The 27,234-nt window shown below is 46.4% G+C and overlaps 1 protein-coding gene across 3 annotated transcripts in view; it reads right to left on the bottom strand.

Annotated features, from left to right (window-relative positions):
* ssh (Protein phosphatase Slingshot) overlaps positions 1 to 27,234 on the bottom strand; it is a 380,590-nt gene that overhangs the window by 14,641 nt on the left and 338,715 nt on the right. For all 3 annotated transcript variants that reach the window (XM_075686428.1, XM_075686427.1, XM_075686429.1), the window contains exons 7-11: positions 8,268 to 8,402; positions 8,099 to 8,158; positions 6,149 to 6,242; positions 5,278 to 5,453; positions 2,433 to 2,579 (exon numbers count right to left, since the gene is read on the bottom strand). In XM_075686428.1, the coding sequence (XP_075542543.1) occupies positions 2,433 to 2,579; positions 5,278 to 5,453; positions 6,149 to 6,242; positions 8,099 to 8,158; positions 8,268 to 8,402 (612 nt within the window). The remainder of the gene's footprint in view (positions 1 to 2,432; positions 2,580 to 5,277; positions 5,454 to 6,148; positions 6,243 to 8,098; positions 8,159 to 8,267; positions 8,403 to 27,234) is intronic.

The following is a 27,234-nucleotide window of genomic DNA, read 5'->3' as shown; positions in this document are numbered from 1 at the left end:
TGCTAGCAATGTCATTATATGTCTTATCTGCTAAGTTTCAAGTTTCACCTGCAGCACATGACCATCTACCAGTAACACAAACATGGCAGTTCCTGTGAAATGCAGACCATAAATGTTGCAACATAGAACATGTGCCATGCAGTGAGAGAGAGAAAGAGAGAGACCATTGGCAACAAAGTGGTAAATGCAAGAGCGTTAGCATAATGTTGCACCTCTGAGGTCCTGGATCCACGATTGAAACTACATTAACCGTATTACTAAGTGTCATTCAGGAGCTCACAAGCACACACGTACACATGCATGCACGCATGCACTCCTCTAAGCTTTCTCATACCACATACCTACACCCAGTGACCAGCTTCCCCCCCCCCACACACACATTTTTTTATGCTTTGACACTATTAACCCTTTTAGGGTCAATGACGTAAATATATGGCACTGCGAAAAAGTCCAAAATGCTAGATGCCATATATTTACGGCACCATCTGTACGTTTAAAACACGTGCCAATTTCTGAACCTTTTCTTTTCTGGCATGTGCTGCCACTATGTCAGAATACAGGGCATCTTTTCCTCGCGCCTCCGTCTCTCGGTTTTCGTTGCATGGTTTGTTTTTGAGCTAGTTTGCTCTGGCGCGCGGCAGTTTGGGTTTTGTCCCGCAGGCGGTTTCGGCTTCTTGCACTCGCAAAACAGATGGCTATCTTGTTACTAATCGCTCAAAGGGTGACCACCTGTTCCTCGCTCGTTTAGTGCTCACAGAGGTGCGTGAAGGAAGGATGCCACCGTGCATGCGTTTCCTTTTCTTGTCTTTTTTTTTTTTTTTTGAGACTCGCGAAAACTAATTGCCTCTGGTTAGCGATAAGATGAACATTAGCGGAAGTTTGTCATACTTCATGCTTTTTTGATAAGCACACAACCATACAGTTTTCTTGAGTGCGCTCACCTATGTAGTTCAATTATGCTATGGAGGTAAATATTAGTGTAAGAGCAGGAACATTTGAGACTTGCAAAATATTCTCGTGTGCACATTTTCTAAGCCTTATGTGTATAACAATGCATCAAATTTTTAATTCTTATTAGTTTATTTCCTTTTTTAATTGTTGTTACGCATGAATATGAAAGGAAAATATTTTTTTCTCACTTTACGGTCATCCTAGAAAAATTACGGTAAATTTTTCACTTGCAAAATATTCTCGTGTGCACATTTTCTAAGCCTTATGTGTATAACAATGCATCAAATTTTTAATTCTTATTAGTTTATTTCCTTTTTTAATTGTTGTTACGCATGAATATGAAAGGAAAATATTTTTTTCTCACTTTACGGTCATCCTAGAAAAATTACGGTAAATTTTTCCAGTCCCTAAGAAGGACTGGAATCTGTAAAAAAAAATCAACCCTGGGCGGTTGCATATGGCGAAAAAAATCTACCCTGAAAGGGTTAAAAAAGGAAGCGAGGCTGGTGATATAAATGTGACATGAGCTCTTCGATCTGAAATGAGGAGTAATGTCACTTGCAGACCATAGTTGAAGCAATGGGAGGGGGGCCCTGTCACAATGGAGGTGGCTCACAACATCTCATTGTTGCCTTGAAACATTTGTTATGCTTCTATCTCCACTATTCCCTAATTTAAATTAAAATGTGGGGTTTTACGCACCAAAACCACAATCTTATTATGAGGCATGCCATAGTCAATCCAATCCAATAGCATGCCAATCCAAAGCTGTAATCGTCATGGGAGGTTGCACCAATATCGCCAATGACAAGTTGCACTTGTTTAGCTCAATGTTGAGCTGCTCCCAGTGCCAAAGATAAATTACGCTTGGCATTGAAGGAAAGCTGCCCTCAACAGCACATATTATTTTTATTTTTGTGTTAATTCTAACAAGAAACCAATCAAGTTATACATTTTCAGAAGCAGAAGGGCGTCAAAAAAGATTATGACCACATAAAAGAATTTGGGAAATTTACTATGTTTTTTCGGAATTAATTTGAAGGTCAAAGGGTCAATGAATTCTGGGGTTTTATGTGCCAAAACAACGATTTGATTATGAGGCAGACTGTAGTGGGGGACTCCAGATTGATTTTGACCAGCAAGGGATGCATGGCACCATGGGTGTTTTTGCATTTCACCCCCATCGAAATGTGGCCGCCACGGCCGTGATTTGATCCCACGAGCTCATGCTAGCACAAGACCATAGCCGCTAAGGCACCGTGGCAGATCTCCAACATTACTAAATTCTTTTGATGAATTAGTGCAGTACTATGATGTCTGGTAAGCACTGTACAACTTGCAGAAAAAACGAAAATTTATGACAGGCCTCGTCATAAATGACAGCTCTTCATTTACAATTGAAAGTTCCTCTTTGAAAATAAACACTGTGTGACACATGAAGAAAATAGATGCGAGAAAGCAGACGCTTGAAGGAAACTTACTTGGCTTGCGCAATATACTTGTAGGTCTTATCCCAGTGCTTGAGCATTTCTGTTGTCTCATCATCATAGACACGAATGTTGAAGTAGTCGAACAGGCCCGGATAGAAGTTGTCAATTTCTCGCGTAACATTGAGGATGTGGCCAACCCTGCAAAACGCCATTCGCAAATAGAACATAGGTCATCCAAGGCAACCAATAATTTTTTGAACCCTTACAATGTGACACGTTTCAAAGGAACGTAATTATCAGAGCACTCCTCAGTTAGTATGCACGTTGCTGCTTCTGTGTGCCTTCTACTTGGCAAATGGCAAGCAAGCTTCTAGTTTTCACTTATGTAAGACTGTTCTGCTGACCAAATGTTGGTTCACCTTGTTAGGCATTTGCACTTCACCAAGGTCAACGAAAAATCTGAACTCGCCCATCCTTTATTGTCCTAGCTAAGCAGGCAGTAATGTCCTACGGTGTATAAGTTGCAGCTATAGTGCATCAAATAACTGCATCATTTAAACGCAGAACAATACAGTAAAGCAAAAAAAAAATTAAAAATCTGACTCATGTCAGACACATCTATTGACTGCCGCAGTTATGTATCTACAGCTATACAAAGCCATTGTGTAACTCAGCAATTTCACACAACGAGCTTTCAGTGTGTCCACAACAGTGAACTTTGCAGTCTGTTGACTGAAATCACCTAATTCTCACAATGGACAACCTATCAGTGAGTCACATCTCAACAATGTAGAATTGCTATTTTTTCAATGTTCAGAAGCTTCCAGCGCAGACGAAGGCCTGACCTATGCAGCTGAAGTGTGACAGCCACTCTGTCGCAGGTGTGCTGCGATTAAAATATCCAAGCCAGACGGGGGTACGCAGGAAGATGAAGATGAAATACTTAAAGGCACGAAACATTTCACAAGCCAAATCCTGCAACTCATCTTCACCCAGTCCCTCAATACCAGCCAAATTTCGGATGACTGGAAATCAAGCAAGGTTGTGCCAATTTTTAAGAGCGGCGACCGTGCTGACCCCTCTAATTATCGTCCCATTTCACTAACATGCATCTCATGTAAGCTCTTCGAACATATACTCTACTCCCATATTGCTAATCACCTCGATCACAATTCTTTCTTCTTCCCCAAGCAGCATGGTTTCAGGGCAGGCTTCTCGTGCGAAACCCACCTTTTCGAACTTACAACCGATCTTCACCTTAATTTAGATTCTTCATTCCAAACAGACGCCATTTACTTAGATTTTTCAAAAGCATTTGACCGCGTTCCTCACCAACATCTATTGTGTAAACTTGCATGCTTATCACTCGACCCTCTGATCTTATCCTGGATTCGCTGCTTTTTAACTAACCGCTCACAATTCACAGTCATCGCCAGCCATGCGTCTAAAACTACTGACGTTATCTCTGGAGTTCCCCAGGGTTCCGTCCTTGCTCCGCTTCTCTTCCTAATTTTCATCAACGACGTGCCATCTGGGATTTCGTCATGCGTCCGTCTCTTTGCGGACGATTGCGTCATTTATCGCCGCGTCTCCGATAATACCGACCAGGAATCATTACAAGACGACCTAAACAAAATCCAGAAATGGTGTTCTGACTGGCTTATGCAGCTTAATATTTCAAAATGTAAATGCATGCACATTTCACATAAACTTTCCACTACCCTTTTCCCGTACTCGCTGAACTCCACGACACTATCAGTAACAAACTCATACAGGTACCTAGGAGTCGAAATAACTAACAAGCTAACTTGGGTGGACCAGATCACGAAACTCTGTGCTAACAATCCCAGAACACTTGGTTTCATCCGAAGATCTCTGGCTATGTCCCCTCCATCCATCAGGCAACTAACATACGAAACATACGTCCGCTCTAAAATGGAGTATGCCTCAGCCATATGGAACCCTCACCAGGTTTACTTGACTCAGTCGCTCGAAGCCATTCAGAACCGGGCCGCCCGCTTCATAACTTCCCAGTACTCACCTTGGCACAGCGTTACTGACATGAAATTGACTCTCGGACTCGAACCCCTAGCACTCCGCCGGAAACTGGCAATGCTCTGTCTTTTTCATAAATTATACTTTTAACTTTCCTGCACTGCGCGAGAACTTATTACATGCTCCGACACGCTCATCTCACCGTTTGTTTAACTCCCTTAGTATACAGCATTTGCATGGTTCTTCCAACACCTTCAACAAATCCTTCCTCCCCATCGCCATAAAAGAATGGAACAATCTTCCCGAAGCCGTGGTTTTAGAGTCAAATCCCTTCAAATTTAGACAGTTACTATCAGACCATTTCAACCCAAAATAGCCACTCATCCTCACGTTTCCTCTCCCAGCAATCCGTCTTGCTTGTGCCATCGCCTATTTTTCCTTTTCTCCTTTTTTGCCACTTATGTTTAGCATGTTTCACATTTACGTGTACACTTTTCTTTTAATTTATTGCTACTCAGTTTGAGATATTTTCATTGTTCTGTTTATACCTGATGTTTTCTACAGTTTATTATTTATATTTCTGTTGCCTTTGCTTTTTTTTTCTTTTGAGCTGATGTATGGCACTTTCACATCGCTGTTTCCCCCCCCTTATGTAATGTCCCCGAAGGGACCCTTAAGGGAACAATAAATGATGATGATGATTATGATGATGATTTAGAGTGAATAGGAGTGGTTAAGCAGGGAACGTCTGTTCCTTCCTTGTTCCACCACCGTTGATCACTTGAACAAGAAAGGTCGCACGTGGCTACCATCGCTAGTATCAAAATCAGCAAGCGCACACAAAGTCTGCTTTACCATGCCGCCCAGTCACTTAGGCCACAAAAAGTTAAGAGCCACTCGCCCTTTGTCTTTCAGTTCCTCAAGATTCGAGGCATTCCACTCGGAGCCAAGGTAGAGGTATTCGAGGATCTCAGTCGCCGCATCCATCTGACCCAGGATGGTAAGCATCTCCTGGTCGATGAAGGACTTGAACTCCTGCAGGCTCATGCCCAGCTCCTCCTCCAGCCGGGACCGCATCTGCACAGCCCACAACGAAGGTTAGCCCTTACTTCTGCTTTGTTTTCTGCTTTTTCCAATGGCATCTTGCAAAGGTGAATGAGGAGCCTCTATGTAGAAATGCTCCTGAAAGTTATCTAGCACAGTAAAAGAAATACTGACCTCATTCTGCGCCAATATGTTACGAGCACAATCAAACAGATTAAAGCCCATAACCATAATCCTTATTAGAAATTTGCCACAAAGATCTCTGTGAGCACAATGCAATGGTACATATTACTTGTAATGCAGCATTTAATGACAGAGCATGCTGCAATGGCCTTGAATAAAAAGCAAACTGAAGATGGGTGGGGCACTGATACTGTATCAGGTCCCTCAGCAAGCATGGCTATGCCTTACATGAGAAAATAAGAAATGTTTCCAGAAGAATTATGCTATATCTATTGTTGCCAAATTTGCTGAAAAAAGCTGAGACGGCATCTGTAAACTGAAAGAAAAATTGTGTCTGACAAAACAAACCTCATCTTTCCCCAGTAATTACAAAGACAGCTAATGAAATAAGAGTTGAAAAAGAATACTACCAGCCAGATAAGGCCATCACTGCTTTTTTTTTTTTTTAACTGTAGGTTGCAAAGACAATGTGACCCTCACATCACTCTCCAAAGTGCTGATTAGCTCTTGAATGCTAATGTAAGAAAGGAAACAAATGTACTCACAAATTTACTGGTCACTTCATCCAGATCCACAGACATCATAAGCTCCTTCAACTTGCTCCTGATAAGTGCTTCTGTCTCTTCCTTTTGCGATGACCTGGAAAAATATGCAAAAAAACAAAAGAATTCAGAAGAAATCCCAGCAGAACCCAGCCCATCATGAATGTAGACATAATTGGAAATAGCGTTGAAGCAATGTAGCAACATGCCATATTGCCACCACCAAAATGCACAACATACAAAGTATGCCCGAGACGGAAGCCCGCATGTGACATGGGTTTGATAGCACCTAGCACCACATAAATTTTAAAGGATATTTATTTTTCATTTAATAGCTACACATACCCAGTGTCACAATACTTGGTGACCAAAGTTAATCCTACAGTTAGTTTTGAACGTGGTTCTCTTAGCACAGCAGCCCGATGCTTTACCCATTAGACCATGGACTACCCAGTGACCCAAGTTGACGGGAAAGAGGTTGGCCAAGGACCGACGGCTGAACAGACATCACAAAAAATGCTTCCCAAAATATGCTTATTGCGTTATTAAAATTCCTGTAAACGAAAACGCCAGCTGGATGTATCACACAGGATTCGTATGCCATATTCATATGTAATATGATAGTCGCAAGTAAAAAATGCCAGCATATCTCGCACTACAAGGGCAACATGGGCCCAGTAGAAGTGCCAATACCTTACTTATTGGGAAGGAAAAAAACAAAACATCAACCTCAATATGCGGGCACTACGAAGTGATCCGTTTAAGCATTAACAAGCAACAGATGTCGAAAATCATGCCATAAGGTTATTCCATCACACATAATGAGAGAGAGAGAGAGAGGGAAGTTAACCAAGGACGTACCTGATTAGCTACCCTACACTGCAGCTAGTCTCGCTGCACAACTTGTAAGGCATTAGAGAAGGCAGCATCATGCCAGGCCGTCAGGAGGTCGATATGCCATTTCTCTTGCATCACACATAATGGTGCAAGCAAAATGGCATAGCCAACTGGGCACGTCCTTGGTTAAGCTCCCTACCTTTCCCTCTGCGTAGCTCTCTTTGCCAAAAATATATATCAGACACTCAAAAAAGGAAAAGAAAGAAAAGTAATAGCAAGCAAGGAAACAAACAAACAAAGTTGCTTGCAACAAGATAGATGAATGTGGTAGCCTTAGGTAACACAGGCTTTAGCATAAACCAACCATTCAAAAATGAGATTTGTGAGATGTTGCTTCACTGCAGGGACTGGTGGCAAGGCTGGAAAGCTAGCACAAGATAAGTTCGTTTTGAAAGCCAACAAAAAAATGCTGGCATTTGCTTGAACAGTAGTGCTGCTTACTTTGACACAAACGGCACGTCATTTACTAGGCGTCATAATGAGGGTGCAGATTTCTAGCAAATGTGAAACAGTCGTGGCACGTTTTAACAAGCGGGACTTCAATGAACTGCATGCATTTTAGTGAGTACCATTCATATAAAAAATAGTTTAGGCGCTTTAAAAAAGAAGAAATATATATATATGTTGAGTTGCAATTAGAAACCACGGCTATCAACACTGCTCATCTACTGCACACTGACTATGTGGTCGACCTCTTCCTGGTGTGCAACATTTCTTTTCCCCACACCGTTGTAACTGCTGTGGCCGACTACTTCTGGATTTCGGACTCTGCCCTCAAATTCTTCCTCATGGCACAGACCTCGCCAATCTACTGCCACCACAGGAGTGCCGCATATCGTCACTTTCAGCTAATCTTCTTTCCAACATCTTTTTCATTGCTTTAGTAACATGCCAGCCAAAGCGCTAAGGATGCCATTATTTAATTTGAATCCTGGTAAGCTTTCTTCTTGTAAAAAGAAAAGACCAGCTTTACAAGCCTCAGCATGAGATAGCTGACAGTCCATTAAGTCTTTGAGGGCCCAAGGAAACAAAATAGACTATTGGATGGAAACTCACCGTGAGCGATCGAAGTCAGGCGTCGGGGGCCTCTTGGAAACCAAGTCGTCCATTGCATGCCTTTGGAACAAGAGAGAAAAGAAAAAAGGAAAAAGAAAGATGAAGAGCATCACCATTAATAGCTGAATATGAAAGCTGACTGCTCATAACCGCAGGGTGTGTTACGTACCACTCGTTGAGGCAGGACTGGTCCGACTGTATCCTCTCGGCATAGTACTGCACCCACTGATGGGTTCCGCCCCCCTGGAAGTAGTTGAACTCCCGTGCTTTGGCACACGCCTTGTGCAAGGACTGCAGCGCAGACCTGCGAGTCAAAAACAGGGGGGGGGGGGGGAAATCACATTAAATTCCCCACGTCTCCAAAGCACTGTCCAATCTCAACATATCGAAATTTTATAGTCCCACTTTTGGTGCACTATATACCCTATTTACTTGTATAATGATCGCACTTGCGTAGTTGATCGCACCCCGGAATTTTGTCGTTAAAATTCGATTTTTTTTCTTTCCCGTGTAATGATTGCACCCCAAACCTGCTGTAGCAATATGTTGTGTGCCAAATCTAGCTAATGATGATCACACTTACCATCTGTCTAATGCTGCCAAATGCTATGCGGACGACTCTTCAAGATGTACCTAGTGGTCTGCACGCATGAAACATTCTTAAGCAGACGCCCCATTTTATTCCTTTCATCACTTTCCACACTTCCATGAAAAAAAAAGAAAGCTACAATTAAACTTGCCTTGGCTTTATTATTTGTAGGCTTCATAATGATTGTGGTCAACAACAACAAAAAAGGCGCCTTTTGATTCTTCTCACCTGCACTCTTGGGCACGCAACAAATCGCGAGCGGCAACGATAGTAGCCATGTTTACACTGATACGTTAGAAGTGTACCCTATTTGAACGCCGATGCTTGTAACACAGCTAAGATATTCGCTGACCCTTAGTGGAAACGTGCCGTATTATGATAGTAGTGAAGACATATGCCACAGTTTCCACAGCATACCCGCCATGTGTTGCTATGTAACTGGCAGCTAAGCACGCCCACCTCTGTTTCTGTCCCTTCAAAGTAGACATAGCTATGTTATTGCCGCAGACTTGCCGATATCAATGATATTATTCATTACTGATACGGAAGAAACTGTTTCAATGCGCGCAATGTACTCGCGAAAAGAAAAAAAATCGCGTTTGACGCATTCAGCTTGCTCCGCCAGCCGCCATTTTTTGTTTTGGTGTGAACGCACGGTTACAGTGGCAGCCACCTGTTTGTTGACGTGTTGTCATCCCGCAGCAAATGCAGGATGAAAAAACATTTTCTTTTCACGGGAAATTTAACGTACACAATGATTGCACCCCTGAATTTGCCACAATCTTTTTTTACAAGGAAGTGCGATCATTATGCGAGTAGATACAGTATTCAACAAACTTACGAGCTGTACTTTCATGCTACCATCCTTAGAGATAAGTTTCAGTACTTGGGGCTTCTCGAACATGCGATATATCAAGAATCTTCCTTGGAATTGGCTTTCCCTTACGAGAGCACTAAGACAATTGAGGCCAACAACGAAAATTATTGTTAGAGGGTGCCAACCAAAACAATCCCATTGAACATCCTACCACCTCATCGCATCCTCCTAGTCGACCTCATCGCCTCTTCCAAGCCTCTTATAGTAAAGTTTAAGAGTCAGTGACTCCTTTCTCCCACAGCCTTTTGTAGGAGTAGATACGAAAGGCTTTGGAAGAAAGCAGTCAAGAGCTCGCAGACATTACTATAAGAAGCCCTTCCAAACAGCAGCGGCCGCATAAACATTACCGAAGCCTCGCAAAATATGACAAAGTGAGCAGCAACAAACCCTGACCCTGGCACCGCAAGCTGTGTCTCGCTGTAAGTTATAGGAAACATCACTGGACGCCTCCGTGCTTGGCATTCTCAGATGCTGTGCACTAAATAAACACCCCTTCATGAGCAATCAAGAAAGCAGAGCCCTTCTGTGTCACAAAGCACATGCACAACATCAATAAAGACGCAACCCAAGCAGAGCTCACAGGGTACTATGAGCTACCGCCACATACTAGCGCAGATGAATTCAGGGCCCGACTAGACTGCAGAGCCGAGCATGCTTGAACTACGCGGCAGGTTGTGAGGGATGCCATAGAGGGGGCATCCAAGGTTAATTACGACCATGCAGAGTTCTCCAACGTGCACACAAATCGCGAAACAAGCGCTTTTGCATTCCTCCCCCACTAGAACGAGGCTGCCGTAGAAGAGAATCGAACCCTGGACCTTGTGCCACCGCAGTGTATGAAGACCGCATATGTAGAGCTCGGTATGTAGAGCACAAGATTCGCGATCTTAATATTGTGGGTTCTTACACCACCACTTTCGGCAACAAAATGCAGTCGATAAACCAGGCTGCACACCACGCGAGCGTCAGCAGTGACTATTTGGCTAGAAGCCTTTGCAAACCAGCCATATGCCGAAACAGAAAAGATACACTCGACTACTAAAATTTACGGACCTCAGGATCCAATTAAATATATTGTTCATATTCTGGGTATTTTACCGATTCTAACACGCCAACAATGAAAAGCGCGCAGCCTTATGTGTCTAAATGATAAAACTAACGCAGAGATAACATTAAAGCTACTAAAAAAGTACAAATCTAACGCGCACGCGATATTATAGCATGAAAAATGGGCAAGGGTCTATGAAGCGTTGCACCATCGCGGCCGCTTTCGTAAGGTCAGCTTTAGCATGAAAAATGGGCAAGGGTCTATTAAGTGTTGCACCATCGCGGCCGCTTTCGTAAGGTCAGCTTAGCCGCAGTACATCCATGTTGGGTGGTAAAGCATACAAAGGACGTGAAGGCGGTTTTGGTGTCATATCCGACTGCCCCACGCAGACAACTTTCGGTCCATTTTTCGTCAAAAAAAAACGCACATTAGAATTGGGTAAATACCGTAATACGTATATACCGTAACACTTATAACGCTCACTTGGCATCCCTCCAGGTAATCCAGAATCAATCCATAACAGTTCACGCTTTGCAAATGGAAAATCACCGCTAGATGAGAACAACCTCCTAACCATTTCATAACTAACCAAACATAATCTAGGGATTTTTTTCTACAAATATATGATAAGGAACTACCATCGATCTGCTTCTCACCTTGTAACGCGATAGCTCACAGTCACAGTAGATTTGCACTCAATAATAATTTCCGTCTACCTAAAATGTGTACTAACTATGGTAAACAGACTGCAGAATTTTCCTCGATATCGCTTTGGAATACTCTACCACCTATAATCAAAAATGCAAAAAAAAATTATACCAATTTGAAACACAACTAAAAGCATTCATAATAAATACTGATATTGTCTGGTTTTTCTTTTTCTAATTTTGTTCTGTTTTCTTACTGTCATGTTGTTAACAAGTGTTGTTATTAATCATATCCTATAAACATGTTTTCATATTACTCTTAGCCAGTGGCGTAGCAACAGGGGGGGCCGGGGGGCCGTGGGCCCCGGGTGCAAGGGGCCAGTGGGAAGGGGGGGGGGGGGTGTCATACGCCTGAAGACGCCCCTCTTTCCGCCGGCTCGACTGGGCGCAAATGGCAAGAATGCTCCGGTATCCAGTAGCCCGAGATCATGTACCCGATGCGTTGCGCCGAAGAATTGTCGGCTGCAGCTCTATCAACACCCCACGAAATAATTGCGCGAATGTGCGGGCTAAAAAAATTCATTAGCAAAATAGTCGCTAAGCTATTCGCCTTAGCGGAACGTTTCATGTAGGGTGCGCTCATGCCGTGTGTTGGTGCTGGGAGCAGGGGTCGCTAAACATACAGTGAGGAGTTGTAGGGCGTTAAGGCTCTTTGGTCCCTCTTCCGTTCAGAACGCGCAGCGAAGACGAACAAAGACAGCAGCAAGAGGGCGTTCAACGAACGCGCCCGGCGCTCGCGTTTACGGCGAAGCGTTCGTTGAGAGCGACGTTGCATAAGTGCGGCCGTCAAAAGTCGCGAATGGGATTCTCTGGATCCTCTTCAGACTCGGTGCGGCCGAAGAGTTTGGCGGCGTATGACTCGACAGGCTGTATAGTCGCGGGCGCCGCGATGTTCAGCTCGCTTTTACTTCCCCTTTCCCGCTCGCTCCAAGAAGCCGCTGCGAAACCTGTCGCTATGTTTCACGCTTTCCTTCTTACCCTCGAACGTTTAAGAAAGCTGTTGTTGTTGTGTCACTTCATGTCACAAGTACAGTGTCTGTGTCGGCTGTACAGAATTTTACAAAAAAAAAAAGCGTGAATTTTGTAAGAATATTTCCCGATATTCTATGAAGTTATGTGTCTTTGTGATTACTAGGAATTCGGTAGCGTGAAAAATATGGCAGATAAGTAATAACCATGTCCTTAATAATCCCTCAATTAGTACTTATAGAGGAAGCACTTCAATTCCAGAATTGAGGACTCGAAGTCATATTATTAACTCAACAAAAGCTACTTAAACAAATTCGTTTTGGGGGCTACACTCTACAGTACTTTGGCACTGCGGGCGGCGCCCAGTATGGCAGTAGCGAAAGAAATATGAAATACTAAGCCAATGAGGTTGATCCCTCAACCCTCTCCATTGCGAGTGCAGACCAACAGGTTTCGCTGGCACGGGCTTCATCGCGGTCTTTTTTTTTTTTTTTTTTGTGCTGACGCCAAGAATCGACGCGAAGCGTGCTCTATTCTGTTCCCAATCTTTTGGTGGTACCGTAGCTTGGATAATCACGTTTGTCCGTATAGCAGCAAATAAAAACAAGGCTTTATTGATCAGAATGAAGAGAACTCGTAATTGTCATAACATTGGCGCCCGCGCAGCAGGGAGGCAGGTGGCGTTTTCCGTTTTTCTAATATGATGGGGAGATCAGCGTCACTCAGACACAACTTAATTTTCATTTTCGTTCAGGGCTGCCCACAGGCAAAATACTGCGGGCCATAGTACCTACGACGATTTTTGTGAAGTTGTTGTTGGGCAAGATATGAATGTCGGCCTTCAATTTTGCAAATGAAATGTTGCCGCTAAAATTGGTAGTTAAAACATGGTTAAAACTTTATAAATTTTTTTTTACTTGTGACGTGACGCGTATTTTCCACGATGCCGCATTTGTATTGGTTGCCAAGCCTTACAGTCTGACAGAAGATGCGCACACGCGCTTATCACAAGTTATCAGTGCAGCACCCTGTGTTATTTGGCGCAGAAAAGAACAGCGTGTACTGGCCTCGAGATGCACCACTAGAAAAGTTGGCGCCACCGTCGGCGTGACGTGCTATTAGGTATACCTAGCGGCCGCGTCGGCTACTTCGAGAGCGCCGAAGCGAGCGGAAAACGAGAGTTTAAGTTCCCTCGTACGCTGCGGTCCTCATTTAGTAGCGAGATTTTCCCGCTTAGAGTGTCTCCTTTACAACGATTGAAAGCACTACAATAGGTAGTGGCTGCCTTTGAAGGCGCGCAACATGGTAGGCTACTGCTCGGGGCCGGAGTGCCGGGCGTACGCAACGGAGCCCGGTGTCAGCCGTATTCACACGTAGCCGCAGGACAAGGAGCTGCGTGAAGCTTGGCTCGCGAAAAATAAAACCGGCAAACAGTCATCGGCTACAACTCGGGTATGCAGCAAGCACAGACGCGAGGAAGGTTTCTGCTACGGCGCCGGGTCTGCGGTGTTTGAAAAACGCGCACTGAGACCCTCGCCCGAGTCCGCTGCCCGACTAATGTCATGACGGTTTGGTCTATGAACTTGTCGATGCTATAGATACTGGCAAGTTCACTGAAGTGGAAAGGGAGCAGTAAGAAGCACATTAAAAAAAAGCATGGCACATGGTCATGTTTGTGTTATGAATTAATGCACTGGATTACAAAAAAGGAAGCAGCGGGAAATCGCACTCTGAGAACACTGATAAACATATAGTGCGACGCAACTCGAGAAATAATATTGAAACGTCCAAGAATTTAGAAAACAAAGAAAGATTGAATCGTCGCGACGGCACATCACAGTCCCCGTAGGCGTCGAAGTCTCTACAAAGAAATTATTTTTGAACAGCTCTGATAGCGCCCACGCAACAATGGTTGCTTGTATACTGTCAAATGCTCATATTCTGCGGCCTAAAGCTCATGGCAAGGTGCGAAAGCGCGCACGCGGCGAAAGCGAAACTGCGCGGACAAGCATGCAGACGCGCAGTGTGTCGCTGCGAAGCTGTGCGATCACTGCATTGAGGCTTCACTTTATTACGCTCCATTTATTTATACAAACACTACAAGAACATATTTCACATAGTTTGCTCTCAGCGTTTGCCTATCTTTCACGCAAGATGCCGGTTCGGGACTCCATCGCGGCGACCGTGCACAGGGGCGTTCACTGTGCGTATTCGGTAAAAAGATAGCATCTATAAACGATTCTGTGATTTCAGTTTGCCCAAGATTATTATTTAGACAGTAAAAAACTTCTCTCGTTTCGAAAGCACTTACAGAAATGTCCGGGAGAGTTCGCACGTGGTGTTTTCAGTGAGCGCTGACAGCAAAACCTATGAGGAGCGCGCCGCGTGATCCCTCATACAACGCCAGCGAGGCGCTTCCGATAGATGGCGACTACGTAACTCCTCGCCGCCAATACCAGCTGCATTCGCGATCTCTTGGAAAGAAAGCGAAGGAGAGGGGGACCAGGGGGACGTGCGCAGTATCCAAGGCGGCTGTACCGGTGCTGAAACCCGGAAATTGTCGATATCCTCGCCTTCCTCGACTACACAGGGGGGTGACAGAAGACCTATGGGCCCCGGGTGCCAGATGACCTAGCTACGCCACTGCTCTTAGCTCTCGTCTGTACTACTGTTATTTTAAACATTGTATAGCATCATAAGTGTCTTTAAGACGAGGCCCCGATACAGTCTTCCGACTACGGGACCTCCTTATGTATACTATGCATATTCTGTATTTCTACCAATGAATAAATTATGAAAAATTATGAAAAAAGTCATTGGTGAGCTACGCTTATTGCTTGAAAATATTCCTAGGACAGGCCGAAGATAGGAGTTTTTGAAGGGAGAGGATGTGTGCTCAACGTATTTACTGTCCCCTAAGCTCCACCGAGACAGACGCTACCACAAAGGGGTCGCTAGTGGGGGTCACCAAAGTGCTCAGACGAGTGCGCGTTGACTGGTCAAATTCGAACTGTATGGCAAAGGACAATTTTAGGATCGAAATAAGGAAAGTTTGGGGTTATTGAAACGCATGGGTACCGGCCGGGACTTTCGTTAGAGATCAAATTTGAATTCACCGTATCTGAATTAATGGAAGTCCAGTGTACCAGTTTGCGTTCCGAAGCTGCGGAGACATTCAGCTTTTTCTCACATCCCGCGGTTTCTTAACTTCCGAGGTTGACTGTAGATTGTGAAGACTCAAGCCCTTGTGGTGGGCAACAATCGGGCCTGCATTACTAACTCCTGTGATTATATATATATATATATATATATATATATATATATTGTAATGAGGAGAAAGAGATGCACTAAGGCTAGGTTGCTCGCACGGCGGGGCTAGAGAAGAGGAGACAGAAGTCTGCTTCACTCGCTCCCCTTTACAATGGCGCAGTCGATGAAAGCCAGTCATAAGGCGCTCCAGCCTTAAGAGGAAGCTTTAGCTCGGGCCCATCTCCGACGCGGCCTATTCAAATACATGTAAAACGCAAAAACGTTTTTATGAGATAATCCCTGGACCGATTTTGATGAAATTTGTTGCATTTGAAAGAGAAAGTTAAATTCTAGTGACTGTTGGAAGCGGAATTTCGATTTAGGGCTTAAATTTTCTTAACACGATTTTCAAATATTTGACCGTATGAAAAAAATAGAAGCATGAAGTTTACAAATTCATAGCTCTGCATCAAAAACTGATATCGTGGTTCTGTAAACGGCATCCATTAGATAATTGAAAGCGGACAAATTCAGTATGTCATTTTACATCTTACGTGAATTTGTTACGTTGGTTACAACGGTTTTCCAAACGTTGTATGTCCCTATGATTAAATTTTTTTTATATTCATGTGTAACATACCAATTTTGTCCGCTTTAGATGTACTATTAGATGCAATTTACAGAATTGTGATATCATCTTTCATTGCTTAGTTACACAGTTGTAAACTTGATAGTTTCGTTTTTTGAAATTTTTCGATTTTTGCCAATTTTTAATAAAAAATTCACGACCTAACTCAAAAATTCGAAACCAACAGTCACTAGATTTAGAGTTTTTCTTGTAAATGCAACAAACCTCGTCAAATTTGGTGCGGTGGTTGCTGAGAAAAACGAATTCTCCTTTTACATGTATTTAGATAGGAGCCCCCGAGCTAAAGCTTCCTCTTAAGCACCGCACTGCGGAGGCCTTGCGTCCCCCTGTATCTAGCCGTCCTGGTTCCTTCCGGCGAGGGAACGCCGTCAACGCATCCCTTGTCCCAGATGCCGTGCCTGGCAACTACCTCGATTTCCGAGCCGCCAAAGCATGCCGTCCACGCTGCCTTGGACATGGACCATCGCCGTCCTGGGTGCCTCCTATGGCCAGGGAAAGCCGCCCACGCTTCCCATGGCATGGAGCTCTTCCTGTTCACGCTACCCTGGCTATGCTTCCGGCTGCCGTGAGGACCGCGACAGCTATTACCCTGGCTCAACGGATGGTGTTCAAGCTCCTTTGGCCTTCGGTTCAGGTGCCGAGAGTTGTGCAGCCGCCGCCGTATTCTCCTTGGATGCAGCTCGTGGCTCCTCGAGAGGCTCGTCCTACAGCGTCACGGACCTCATGCGATCCATCTCGCTGCTCTCAGAGCAATTGGACTGCGTCGCCAGGGTAACCTCCGGATTCTCACCTACAGCCTTACAATCGCCAGCTGTTTCGTAACTAGCAGAGTTCCGCGGGTTTCCGGATGACGCAGACCTTTAGTTGGAAACGGCCAACATGCTCGGCGTTCGCCATGCTTGGCCAGACTACGTGAAATTGATGGTTGCAGCAAATCGACTTCGCGGTGGGGCCAAGGCATGGCATGAGTACGCAGGCATCAGGTACTGGTCCTGGCTTGAATGGACTGAAGCTTTGCCAGCTGCTTTCTGCCGGCTATCCTGTGCCTGCGGTGACTCTAGCCAGCTCTGCTCCGTGGATGGGGCGCGTGATGTACACCGCCTTGACGCGGCAGTCATGCCCAGCAACGTGTCGGTAGAGAGACCTCCAGGCGGCGCTGCCGCAGGCACCGGCTCAACAGGTGTCGCCGTCAGTCCCACCCCAGAGTGGGTAAGTGGACGACGCGCTCTTACTTTTGCATGGCCGCCTATGCCACCCGAGTCTCTGCAATGGCAACCCCGCGAAGTTCAGAAGCAGCACCATCTCGCCACTGCACGTAGACCCGACAAGGTTTTTGGCAGATGGGCCAGGGGCTTGACCTGATGTAGACCCCGGTCACTGGCTACTTTTTCTGACACGTGTCTCGGACTCTGCTTCAACATCTTATACCACAACGTCAGCCAGAGCCCAAGATCACATCCCATTCACCGCAGTCGGCGACGCAATTGCAAAGTTCGCCTTTGCTTGCACACATGGGTGCGTCGGCTCACCGGACGACGATATCAGAGCCACGCCAGGCGATAGATAGCACTCGGCGGACCACCACCCCATCTGTGGTGCACTGTCGGCAGGCCTCCGGGCGCATACTCGAGGCTCAGCTCAAAAGGACGGCCGTCGAAAACGAGGTTTGAATTGAAGAGCACCGACAAGCTTTACCGCTGGGTACCGCCAGTCCGTCATCATCTTCCGGTACCGTGGGTATGGATAAAGCATCACCTAGTATTTCGTCGAGCTCCGATGACGGAGCGCTACAACTCCAGGACCCCGCCAATCTGTCCACGGATCTCGAACATAAAATACTTGTGACCCTGCCGGAACCACACCTCCTGACTTTGCTGCCGTCACCAGCCGAATGCGGAGACATTCATTCGCGACTGCAAGAAACGCTCAAAAGACCAGGTACGCAAAAGACCATCAGTTTTGGTGCGGACACAGCTGTCCCCTGCTTCGAGCTTTGAAAAGCTCGCAACACCGCCTTTCACAATGCACATCGCAGGCCAATCATTTTCTGCCGATGGTACAGCTTCTGAAGAGGACAGTCTGGCTGCGCGCGACGCTTCGTCAAGACCAGCAGCTCTGAGCACCTACCTCGGAACACCTTCGCCCTGCGACCGACCGCAACCAGTGTGATCGACCCCACTTTGTGAGTCAGACTGCGGTTCAGTGTGCGAGATTGCCTGCCCCGCTTTTTCAAATGCGTCAAGATAATTGTCGGCAAGAGCTGCAATCACAGCGCAACAGTCAGTGCCGACCCCCAGAGAAGTGGTTGCGCACTGGACGTTCATGAGGACTACTACTTCCATTGTCACTTTTTGTATGCAACGGTTTTCCGCCACCAGCGCGCCTTCACAGCCGTGTGAGCTACCTTCAGCAGGGTGGCTGAGTGTAATGAGGAGAAAGATGCACTCAGGCTAGGGTGCTCACATGGCGGGGCTAGAGAAGATGAGGAGGCAGAAGATTAATATATATATATTCCCTGTTGGAATCTGCATGCCCAGCAGCATCTTCATTCGGACCCGAGGATGTACAGATCAACACGATGAAGGGGTGGGGATAACACGCCAGCGCGACAGTGGCGCGCCTTTTATGCTGTAAGAATCTTTTGAGAAGCAGATGACATCACTTTGTGGGTTTAATATACCAGAACCGCAAACTTAATACCCGAACTCGCATGCCCGCAGCTAAGGCAAGACCCAGTTGGAAGGCACGTCACAAGCTATCTTGAAAAATACCCCGTACTTTCAAACGCACAACAATGTTTTCGAACTGGTTACTCTGCTACTACTGCAGTAAGCTCCCTAACAGAAATTATAAACCAAACACTTAATAAGAACTAGTTTGCACTCGGCGCCATTCTCGGATACTAGAAAAGCGTTTGACTTGGTAGATCACAGTATAATACTATTACGAAATTTAGAACAGCACGGTTTTAGAGTACAAGCACTTGGATTTTTTTTAGTAGCTATTTAACAAGTCGTAAGCAATACGTAGCAATTAGAGGCAAGGAATCTTCACTATAGATAGCAACACGGACGTTCCGCAAGGATCGGTACTGGGTCCAATACTCTTCTCTCTTCAGTAACGATTATCCTAGATCAGTCAGATTTTCGCATTCTATCTTAGACGTGGATGAAACAGCTCTAATAATTCCATGACAGTCACTACAGGAAGCAGAATACAAATTGAGCTGCAGAATACTTGAGCACGGTTTCAAACTAACGAACTTGTTTTTAAACTCCAAAAAGGCTTAGTGTGTAGTATTTGCTTCTAAACTAAAAACTACTCCTAGTATGTGCAACTTGTGCCTCGGGAGACGATTAAATCCAATAAATCAAAACAACAAACAACCGAGATCTCTCATCAATATTTTTCACGGCTACAAGGACACTATATAGACAAGCTGAGCATAATAAATTCAACTTGCCGAAAGCTCAAAATGTATACGGTCAACGTTCCCTATCATTTGTCGGTGCAAAACTCTGGAATGAAGTACCAAGCTTCATTAGAAAACTTCCAAATGCTATTCCATCATTAACACATAACTTTAAATCAGGTATATAATCTACTTTTACTTTTTGCTTTGGGTTGCAATTTATGCTGACTTTTATGGTATAGATTCAAAACTAGCCACGTAGGCTAAGTATTCAGTTGATACTGTCAATCATATTGTATTACACTATGCCGGTATAAAGTTTTCTTCACTTTAAGACAAGACCCACTTGTGCAGAAAACGGCATTTATGACATCAGACTACAGGAGGGAGAGAGAGTGATTATGGAGAAGGAAAGGTGATATTTTCTGCAGCCCTTCAGGGAGCATGTTCCAGTGCCTTAGGAAAGGCGAGAGGGAAAAGAGAGAACTGGTCGTCGCGGCCACAGCATATATAGCAGACAGCGCCAGGCAGACGGCGAGCTTGCAGCTTAGACACTAGCCCTGTGTCCACCAAGAACCTAAACTAGCGGTCGCGTGCTTTATAGATAAGTACTATCGCGGGCAACCAGCTCCGCGCGGACAGCAGGAGATATATCGGAAGACGCGTAAGTTGGGTCAACACTCACCAGCGACCGGTGGTGAAGGCGGCAGTCAACTGCGACGTCCACAGGACGCAGGGGACGTCGCCGACGCGAAAGTGGTACGCGCTCATCTCCAGCCGAGCAGCGAACTCGACCACGCCGCACTCGAACGCTTCCGCACAGCGGGCGGAAGAACCGCAGTCGGCGAGCAGGGCGAAACACATGACGGCCCCGCTGCTCGAAAGGTGCCCAACGAACGCGCGCCCGACACAACTGCAAGGATTCTGACCAGCCCGCAGAATCGCACGCTGTCCCTTACGAACGCTGTTGAAGGCTGATGCGAGGGGCGGAGAAGCTGGTGTAGATGCACGGACCGTGCGAGGCTTCGAGAGAACGTGACCGCGTACGTGTCGGCTATTTCATTTGCTCCGCGAGGCGTTCGTGTGGCGCAAGGGAATTTCTAATCGTAGAAATGTCGCATTAGGCTACATTGGTGGTGACGTCTTGTCGTGGTAAGCAGACGACAGTCGGTAAGTATTCCAAGCGCGACGGAGCATAGTGCGGGTACGGATGTAAGGAACAATTAACGCACACCTTAGATATTAAAATAACGATTGCGTTCTATTCGCGTGGCCGTCTTCAAATCTGACGTCCCTGACACCTAGAGTGCCCGCTGCGATTGGCGAACTCTTCCCAACGCTGGGTCTTCGGAACGGGAAGAATCAGAGCATTGTACTTCCGTCTTCGAAGTGACTTAGGTTGTCATCGTCCACAAACCACATGCACGTGTCGGCCAGGCCGCAGCTTCACAAAGATCAATTGACTGTATTCCGGCTCTTCAACAACCGCCGAAGGATCGCGAGATGACTAGCTGTGCTCGATAGTAAAACTACGATGAGACTAAGCAATGCACATGCTCAAGAACCGCGGCTCGACTCCGCGAGCAGCGAGAACAACTCTATCCTTTGAGCGGAGCAGCGGGGCGGGAGACCACGGAACGCGCACATCGCAGCAGCGACCGCACAGCGTCGAGCGGTGACGCAAAAGTGAGCCAGGCCGGGCCATGCGGCGATTACGAGCGCTCCGCGTAGGACACCCGCGTGGGAAGGCGGGCTCCGGCGTGCGCCCACACGTCGCGTCGGCCAGAGTCTTTCTGGGACCCTGGCAGATAAATGGCCGTGTGACGGTTTCCTGGAAGGCGATCAGTAGACGGAACGAGAATAGACTGTGCGATCGCCGACACCTACTGCGAAGTGCACGGTGCGCGCGATCAAACGCACCGCAGAATCGCGTGACATGGTATACGCAAGTGTCTTCTGCGAACATCAATCAATTGATGAAGTTTCGCGTACCAACGCTGCAGCTTTGGTCAATAAACACGCTACAGTAGACGGTTCCAGATTATTGCATTTCTTTTGCCTGGGGCCCTTTAACAGATACGCGAGAAAGATATACGGGCAATCGACCCACTAGTGGTCTCATAGATGAGTCGGACAACAGCACTTTTACGACGCGGACGGCGCGTCTCGGCGCTGCTTGTCTTCTTGCAGCGACGCTGTTAAGGGCTACTTTCCCCGGGATCGTGTCGGTGCGTTAACGCAAAACTATCATGATCACTAGTGGCTGCAGCGTCGTCGCCTTCCACAGCCGCACAGCTGACTCGTCGGCGCCCCTCGGCGCTGCAGCGCGAACGCGCTCGTGCCAGTGCTCCCGCATTCTTCGTCGTCGTTAATTAATTAATTAGGAACAGACGAAAGCAATTTTACAGCGAAGCTATGAAGGGCCAGTTCCCCAGGGTCGTGTACGTGTATAGACAAAACTCCCTAAACGTGGGCCGATAGTGCAATGCCCGGCCGACCCGCGGCGGAGGTGCACACGTTCGCCATTAAGGTGCCCACATACACAGCCTCGCTAGTCATTTTTCACAGAAGGCGAGGACACTGAGTTTTTTTTTTCTTTCGAAACGCAATGATGTGGTAAATATCAATCAGGTACCGCCTTATCGATTACAGCGCATCTAAACAACACGACTAATGTAACCACGCCTTTTCACTTTGCCGTACCAATAGTTCATGCTGAGATTGAAGCTATTGCAGAGCTTCCAACATACCTGATTTAGAAATACGTGTCACATATGTCGTTTACAGAGCGCTAATGAAGAAAAAGCACACATTCTGTTTGTGCTAGTATACGCGCGAGCTTCCAGCTTAACAAGCGGAAGTTGCTGCGCACGCACGCTTCGCAGTTCTCGGCCGAAAGAAATGCGGAACGACAACGCGCAGCTTCGTTTCAGCCGTGAACGTGCGCGCCACCGCCTGTTACGAGCACGGCGTGTCAGAGGCGCACGCCTTATTAGCCGCACGACAGCACCGCGTGGGCCGGCTCATTAGGAATGCAAAGAGCGCGCGTACGCAAGCGTGAGCGAAGCCGAAGGAAGCGTGCAGTGGAAAGCTGCTGCTGCGACCAGATCCAGGCAACGAGGAGGCTGCGCGATTTATATATGGCTTTCTTTTCTATACGCGCTGCCGCGTAAACGCGATGACACGAAATAAAACAAATTTGACGCGAAAATTTCTCAGGCAAACTCGTAAATCACGAGGAAACGCAAGCGTGCTAACGAGATGGGGCCCAACGTTTTCACCAAATGAGAAATGAGCGGTGCACAACACGAACGGAGAAATAATTGAGGAAAACGCCGTTTAGATAGATAGCACTTGTGTAACATCTATAACGTGCAGCAAGTTGCGTGTGACAGACATAAATGACGTGTTTCCCTCGCGTGAGCTGACCGAGCGCGGCCTCTGCGCGCCAGAAGGCGTTCATTAACGTAACTATTAAATAATGAAGTTGGCAGTAAACACCAACAACACGTCCAGACAAATATAAAGATATCCCTTCGTCAATAAACGGGCGTAAATGATGTTTCATTTGTCGTAGATCTTTTCTGCGTTTTATATATATATATATATATATATATATATATATATATATATATATATATATATATATATATATGTGTGTGTGTGTGTGTGTGTGTGTGTGTGTGTGTGTGTGTGTGTGTGTGTGTGTGTGTGTGTGTGTGTGTGTGTGTGTTTCTGCTTAGACGCTTATCGCTTTCGAATAAACTTAGGTATCCCTTAGGTAATAAACATAGGTGTCCCGTCCGTCCGTCACGCAATTCGTATACCAACGACTGGGGGTCAGTTGGTAAGCGAGATAGAAGAAAAAAAAACATAAGCTTGGACGGTCTTCAGCAACCTTATGGGCGCTGGGCGCGCGCCACCAAAGTTCAATACAACCCGTTCGGACACACGGGCGAATGAGACGAGCGAAGCGGAGACGGCGGCGGCGGCAACGCAGTTGGGCAATGAAGCCTGCGCCATTTAAAGCGAGTTTATTCCGTGTCCAAGACAGGGCAAACCCATTCAGAGGCCGCATTGACGGCAAGACACGGAGCTAAACGGCCGCTTTGGACGCTTCAAAGAAGGACAAATGTTGGCGCGTGCAAAAGGAGGCAGCTGCGAACCAACGAAAGGGGAGACCCGCCGAGCACAAAGAGAACAACAATAAAAATTGAGGGGCGTTATGAAATATGCCGCTCTGTCTGGCCCTATCGCAACCCTCTCTTAGCTCTTACCGCGAAACCCCCACGTATATACCGACGGCAGCGGCAGCACGCGATCGTTTCCTTTTTTTTTTCTTCTTTTCATGTATGCGGGTCGTCGTCTTCCCGAGTTCCTAGAGAACATTCACGATTTTATTATTGCTGTTGTCATTTGTCTCCTCGTTTCGTTTCGTTCTTTTTCGCGGAGAGTGCAGGGAACATGCAGACAATGACTTCCTACGCAGTGAGTGTCGTTGGCGGAGACCGCGTTCCGAGAAGTGCGCTGCAACAGCCGGGCGAACGTCATGCGGAGAAGCTGAATATCTTGCAAAGACAGTCATCGAGCGTCATTAGACGGCAGACTTGTCGGCGTTATCAGAAATGGATGCTCTCGCGACGTTACCAGACTGTTCATCACGCTACTGGTAGAAGTTAGCCGGACTACGGTTGGTAAAGATGCATTATTGGAGAGGGCAAGAAGCCACGTGCGTTTCGTCTTGCGCGCTTGGCGTCTTCTTGCGTTGCTTTAGTGAAACGAGCGAACCTCTTAGAACCGTGAAATAAGAGAGCACGCCCGCATAAGTGCTGCAGCGCTGCTGCTAGTAACTGCGGCGCCCGCATGCAGTTGCGAGTCGACAGCTATCGTTATCCAGTCTTTTGTTGGTCGTTATCCGTAATTTCATGCTCTTCGTTAATGTGCTCCCGAAAAGGTTACCGGAATTATTCTATCCTTCCTTTACTGTCGGCTTTCAAAAAGCATCGTGGTTAACGCGTATGAACAGCGCCAAGACAGAGAGCAAAATTAATTTTGGCGTAATATTCAGCCATCAGTTTGCTTAGGTTTCGGCTGCAGGGACACACAGACTCCACGATATGCCTGTGAATCTCTTAGTCTCATCGCTCCATCTAATACACTGCCACGCTCGAGAACGTTTTCCTTCCCCCTGTTGTGGACCAGTTGTCTGCTGTCCTGTTTTTATAGCAGATAACCGGTCTCGCCTGTTTTACGCATTGCACGACTTGCGTTGCTCCTCTTAACCGTCAATGGATTGTTAACTATATACTCGCGCTTGACGTCCCATGCAGATTACGATATTTAGATCGCTTAGACGTTTTCCTAACTGCTGGTTGTGCAGTCGCGACCGTCCTTTCCGGTTTCTTCGTTAGCATACGAACTTCGACGTCATTCGTTTGCACTGACTGAGTGCAGCGGTTATGTTGTATTCTTATATTCAAGCATATAGGTAAGCTGCCATTCATGACTTGAGATTGAATGCGAAATATGCCTCCCCCCTCGCCCCTCCCCGCACCTTTTCTTTTTACCTCTTCCAGATCTTTCTCGAGACAAGGGCCCTCCGCACTACTCGAGCTATATAAGCACACTATAGTTTACTGCTTCTATAGATCGCGACCATTTCCGTGCCAGCAGTACAAGCGAACGGGCACTATGAAAGTATGAACGTACGCAACCGAAAGTATGGAATATCACCTCAACCCCAAAACTGCGTCAATTCGAACGCCGAAAACAAACTAAAGAACAAATAAACTGTGCAGGTCACCGTCAAGCGGACGAGCGAGGCAAGTCGGCACGGGAGAGAAACGTGAGAAGGCTTTTTGAAGAGAACGGCTAGCGACTCAATAAATATCGTACACTTTAAATGCGCGCCGGCCCGTCAAGCATTATGAGCTTTCGTTTTGCAACGGTCCGCCAACAATGCCCAATGCCTTCACATTATACTGACTCGTAATGGCTTAGTACAGCAGAGACTTAGTACATTAGTACAGGATCAATTCAGAAGAACAAGGTACGCATTGCGCTCAAGAAGGTCAAGGAAGCGTCCACAGCGGAAGACATTAAAAGCCAAGAGAAACCGCAAACCCCTTGCCTCGCCGCTGCAGACAAATGACGTTCACCCTTCCTGGCATGAGGCTTCGTCGAAAGGCCCTTTAAAGGAACCTGGACCGGAAACGGCATCGCTTAAACAGTGCACTTTCTGTCCCAACGTAAAACTCATTGTTACTAGTTGGGGAAAAGAAAAAAGCGAGGCAAGCCACGAAGGCTGGCAACAAAGCGTTTCGCAACGCGTGCAGAAGCGCACTGCCGCAACTGAAGGATATACGGGGTCCTCTGCTCTAGCAGCCCATTCGTCACGCACCGTTAGCCTTGTACACTGCCGCGCAGCGCCTCGGGGAGCACAGTTCCGTGCAGTGCGATTCAAGGCGTCGCATGTCTGCTCGAGCAAAAGAAGGACAGGGGGGAACCCCGCCAAACGATGCGTCTTTCCGGCACCAACGTGCTGCCGGAAGTACACTCCGAAGTCTAAGTCGGGGCCACCTTTCACCCAACGTTAAAGAAACTTTCTGCGACTTAGGCTGCACGTATACGCGTACCCAGCAAACTCGCTGCCATGCGAGTCAGCATCATAAAGAGCCCGAATAGGGACCGGTCTAAAGGCACGCGCAATGTTCGCGCTATTACACTCGCGCAAGGAGCTCTCACAGTCACCCATTCCGAAGGCGTCCCAACGCACAACGCAGGGCGAGGAACCCAATTTATAGCAAAATCTGACAGCGACTGTGGGGGCAATCATCTGGCAAGTTTCTAACAAAGTTTCTTCCCCGAGCTGTTTGGCGAACGCTGCGTGGTTAAGCCGCAATGTGCCAGCACTTTCATGAGGGAGGAAACGTATGTTGATCCGTACGGAGATGTTAGCGGCCCGCGTAGCCCTTAATGCGCCATGAAGCGGCCTCTACTTACGGGGCGTTCATTTTTTAAAGTTTTGCAGAATCTTTAAAAACAGCCTACGGCAGATATAATTCCTGCACCTTGAGCTGGATTATTCGATGAGTCGGACATTAGCAGCACGACAAATCGAACTATTTAATTAACAGAAATTCCCTAATTAACATACTACTTACTTTACGGCCCATACTGCAATTTGCGAACTGTAGCCAGTGAGTTTGCAAGACGTAACCACTTGAAATGAATTTTCAGGAGGACACCACTTTAGAGATATTTCCCCAATTGCGGGACAAAATACGTGGACGTTCCAGTTACTTTTGTGCTTCAATGCATAAAAGAGCGCTATTGAAAAAGTTGAACAGAGCATTTTTGCGGCGAGTTTAAGAGCGCATATGTCCAAAGTGGTGTCATTCTGGAAATTCATTCTACGTGGATATGCCTTGCTACAATTCGTAAATTACAATATGTACCACAAAATAACATATTAAGAAGCTAATTAGTGGTTTCTGTTAATTTAATAGCGGGCTTCGATTTCTCGTCCATGTAATGGCCACCTCTCTGAATAATCCAGCTCAAGGGCTAGAATTATGTTATCTGCAACAGACAATCATTTTTTTTTAAGTTGTGTAAAAGTTAAAAATGATCACCC

The sequence above is a fragment of the Dermacentor variabilis genome, chromosome 3, assembly GCF_050947875.1.
Source record: "Dermacentor variabilis isolate Ectoservices chromosome 3, ASM5094787v1, whole genome shotgun sequence".
Lineage (NCBI taxonomy): Eukaryota > Metazoa > Arthropoda > Arachnida > Ixodida > Ixodidae > Dermacentor > Dermacentor variabilis.
Note: the sequence above shows the minus strand (reverse complement) of the source record. Positions and strands in the feature narration are given on the sequence as shown.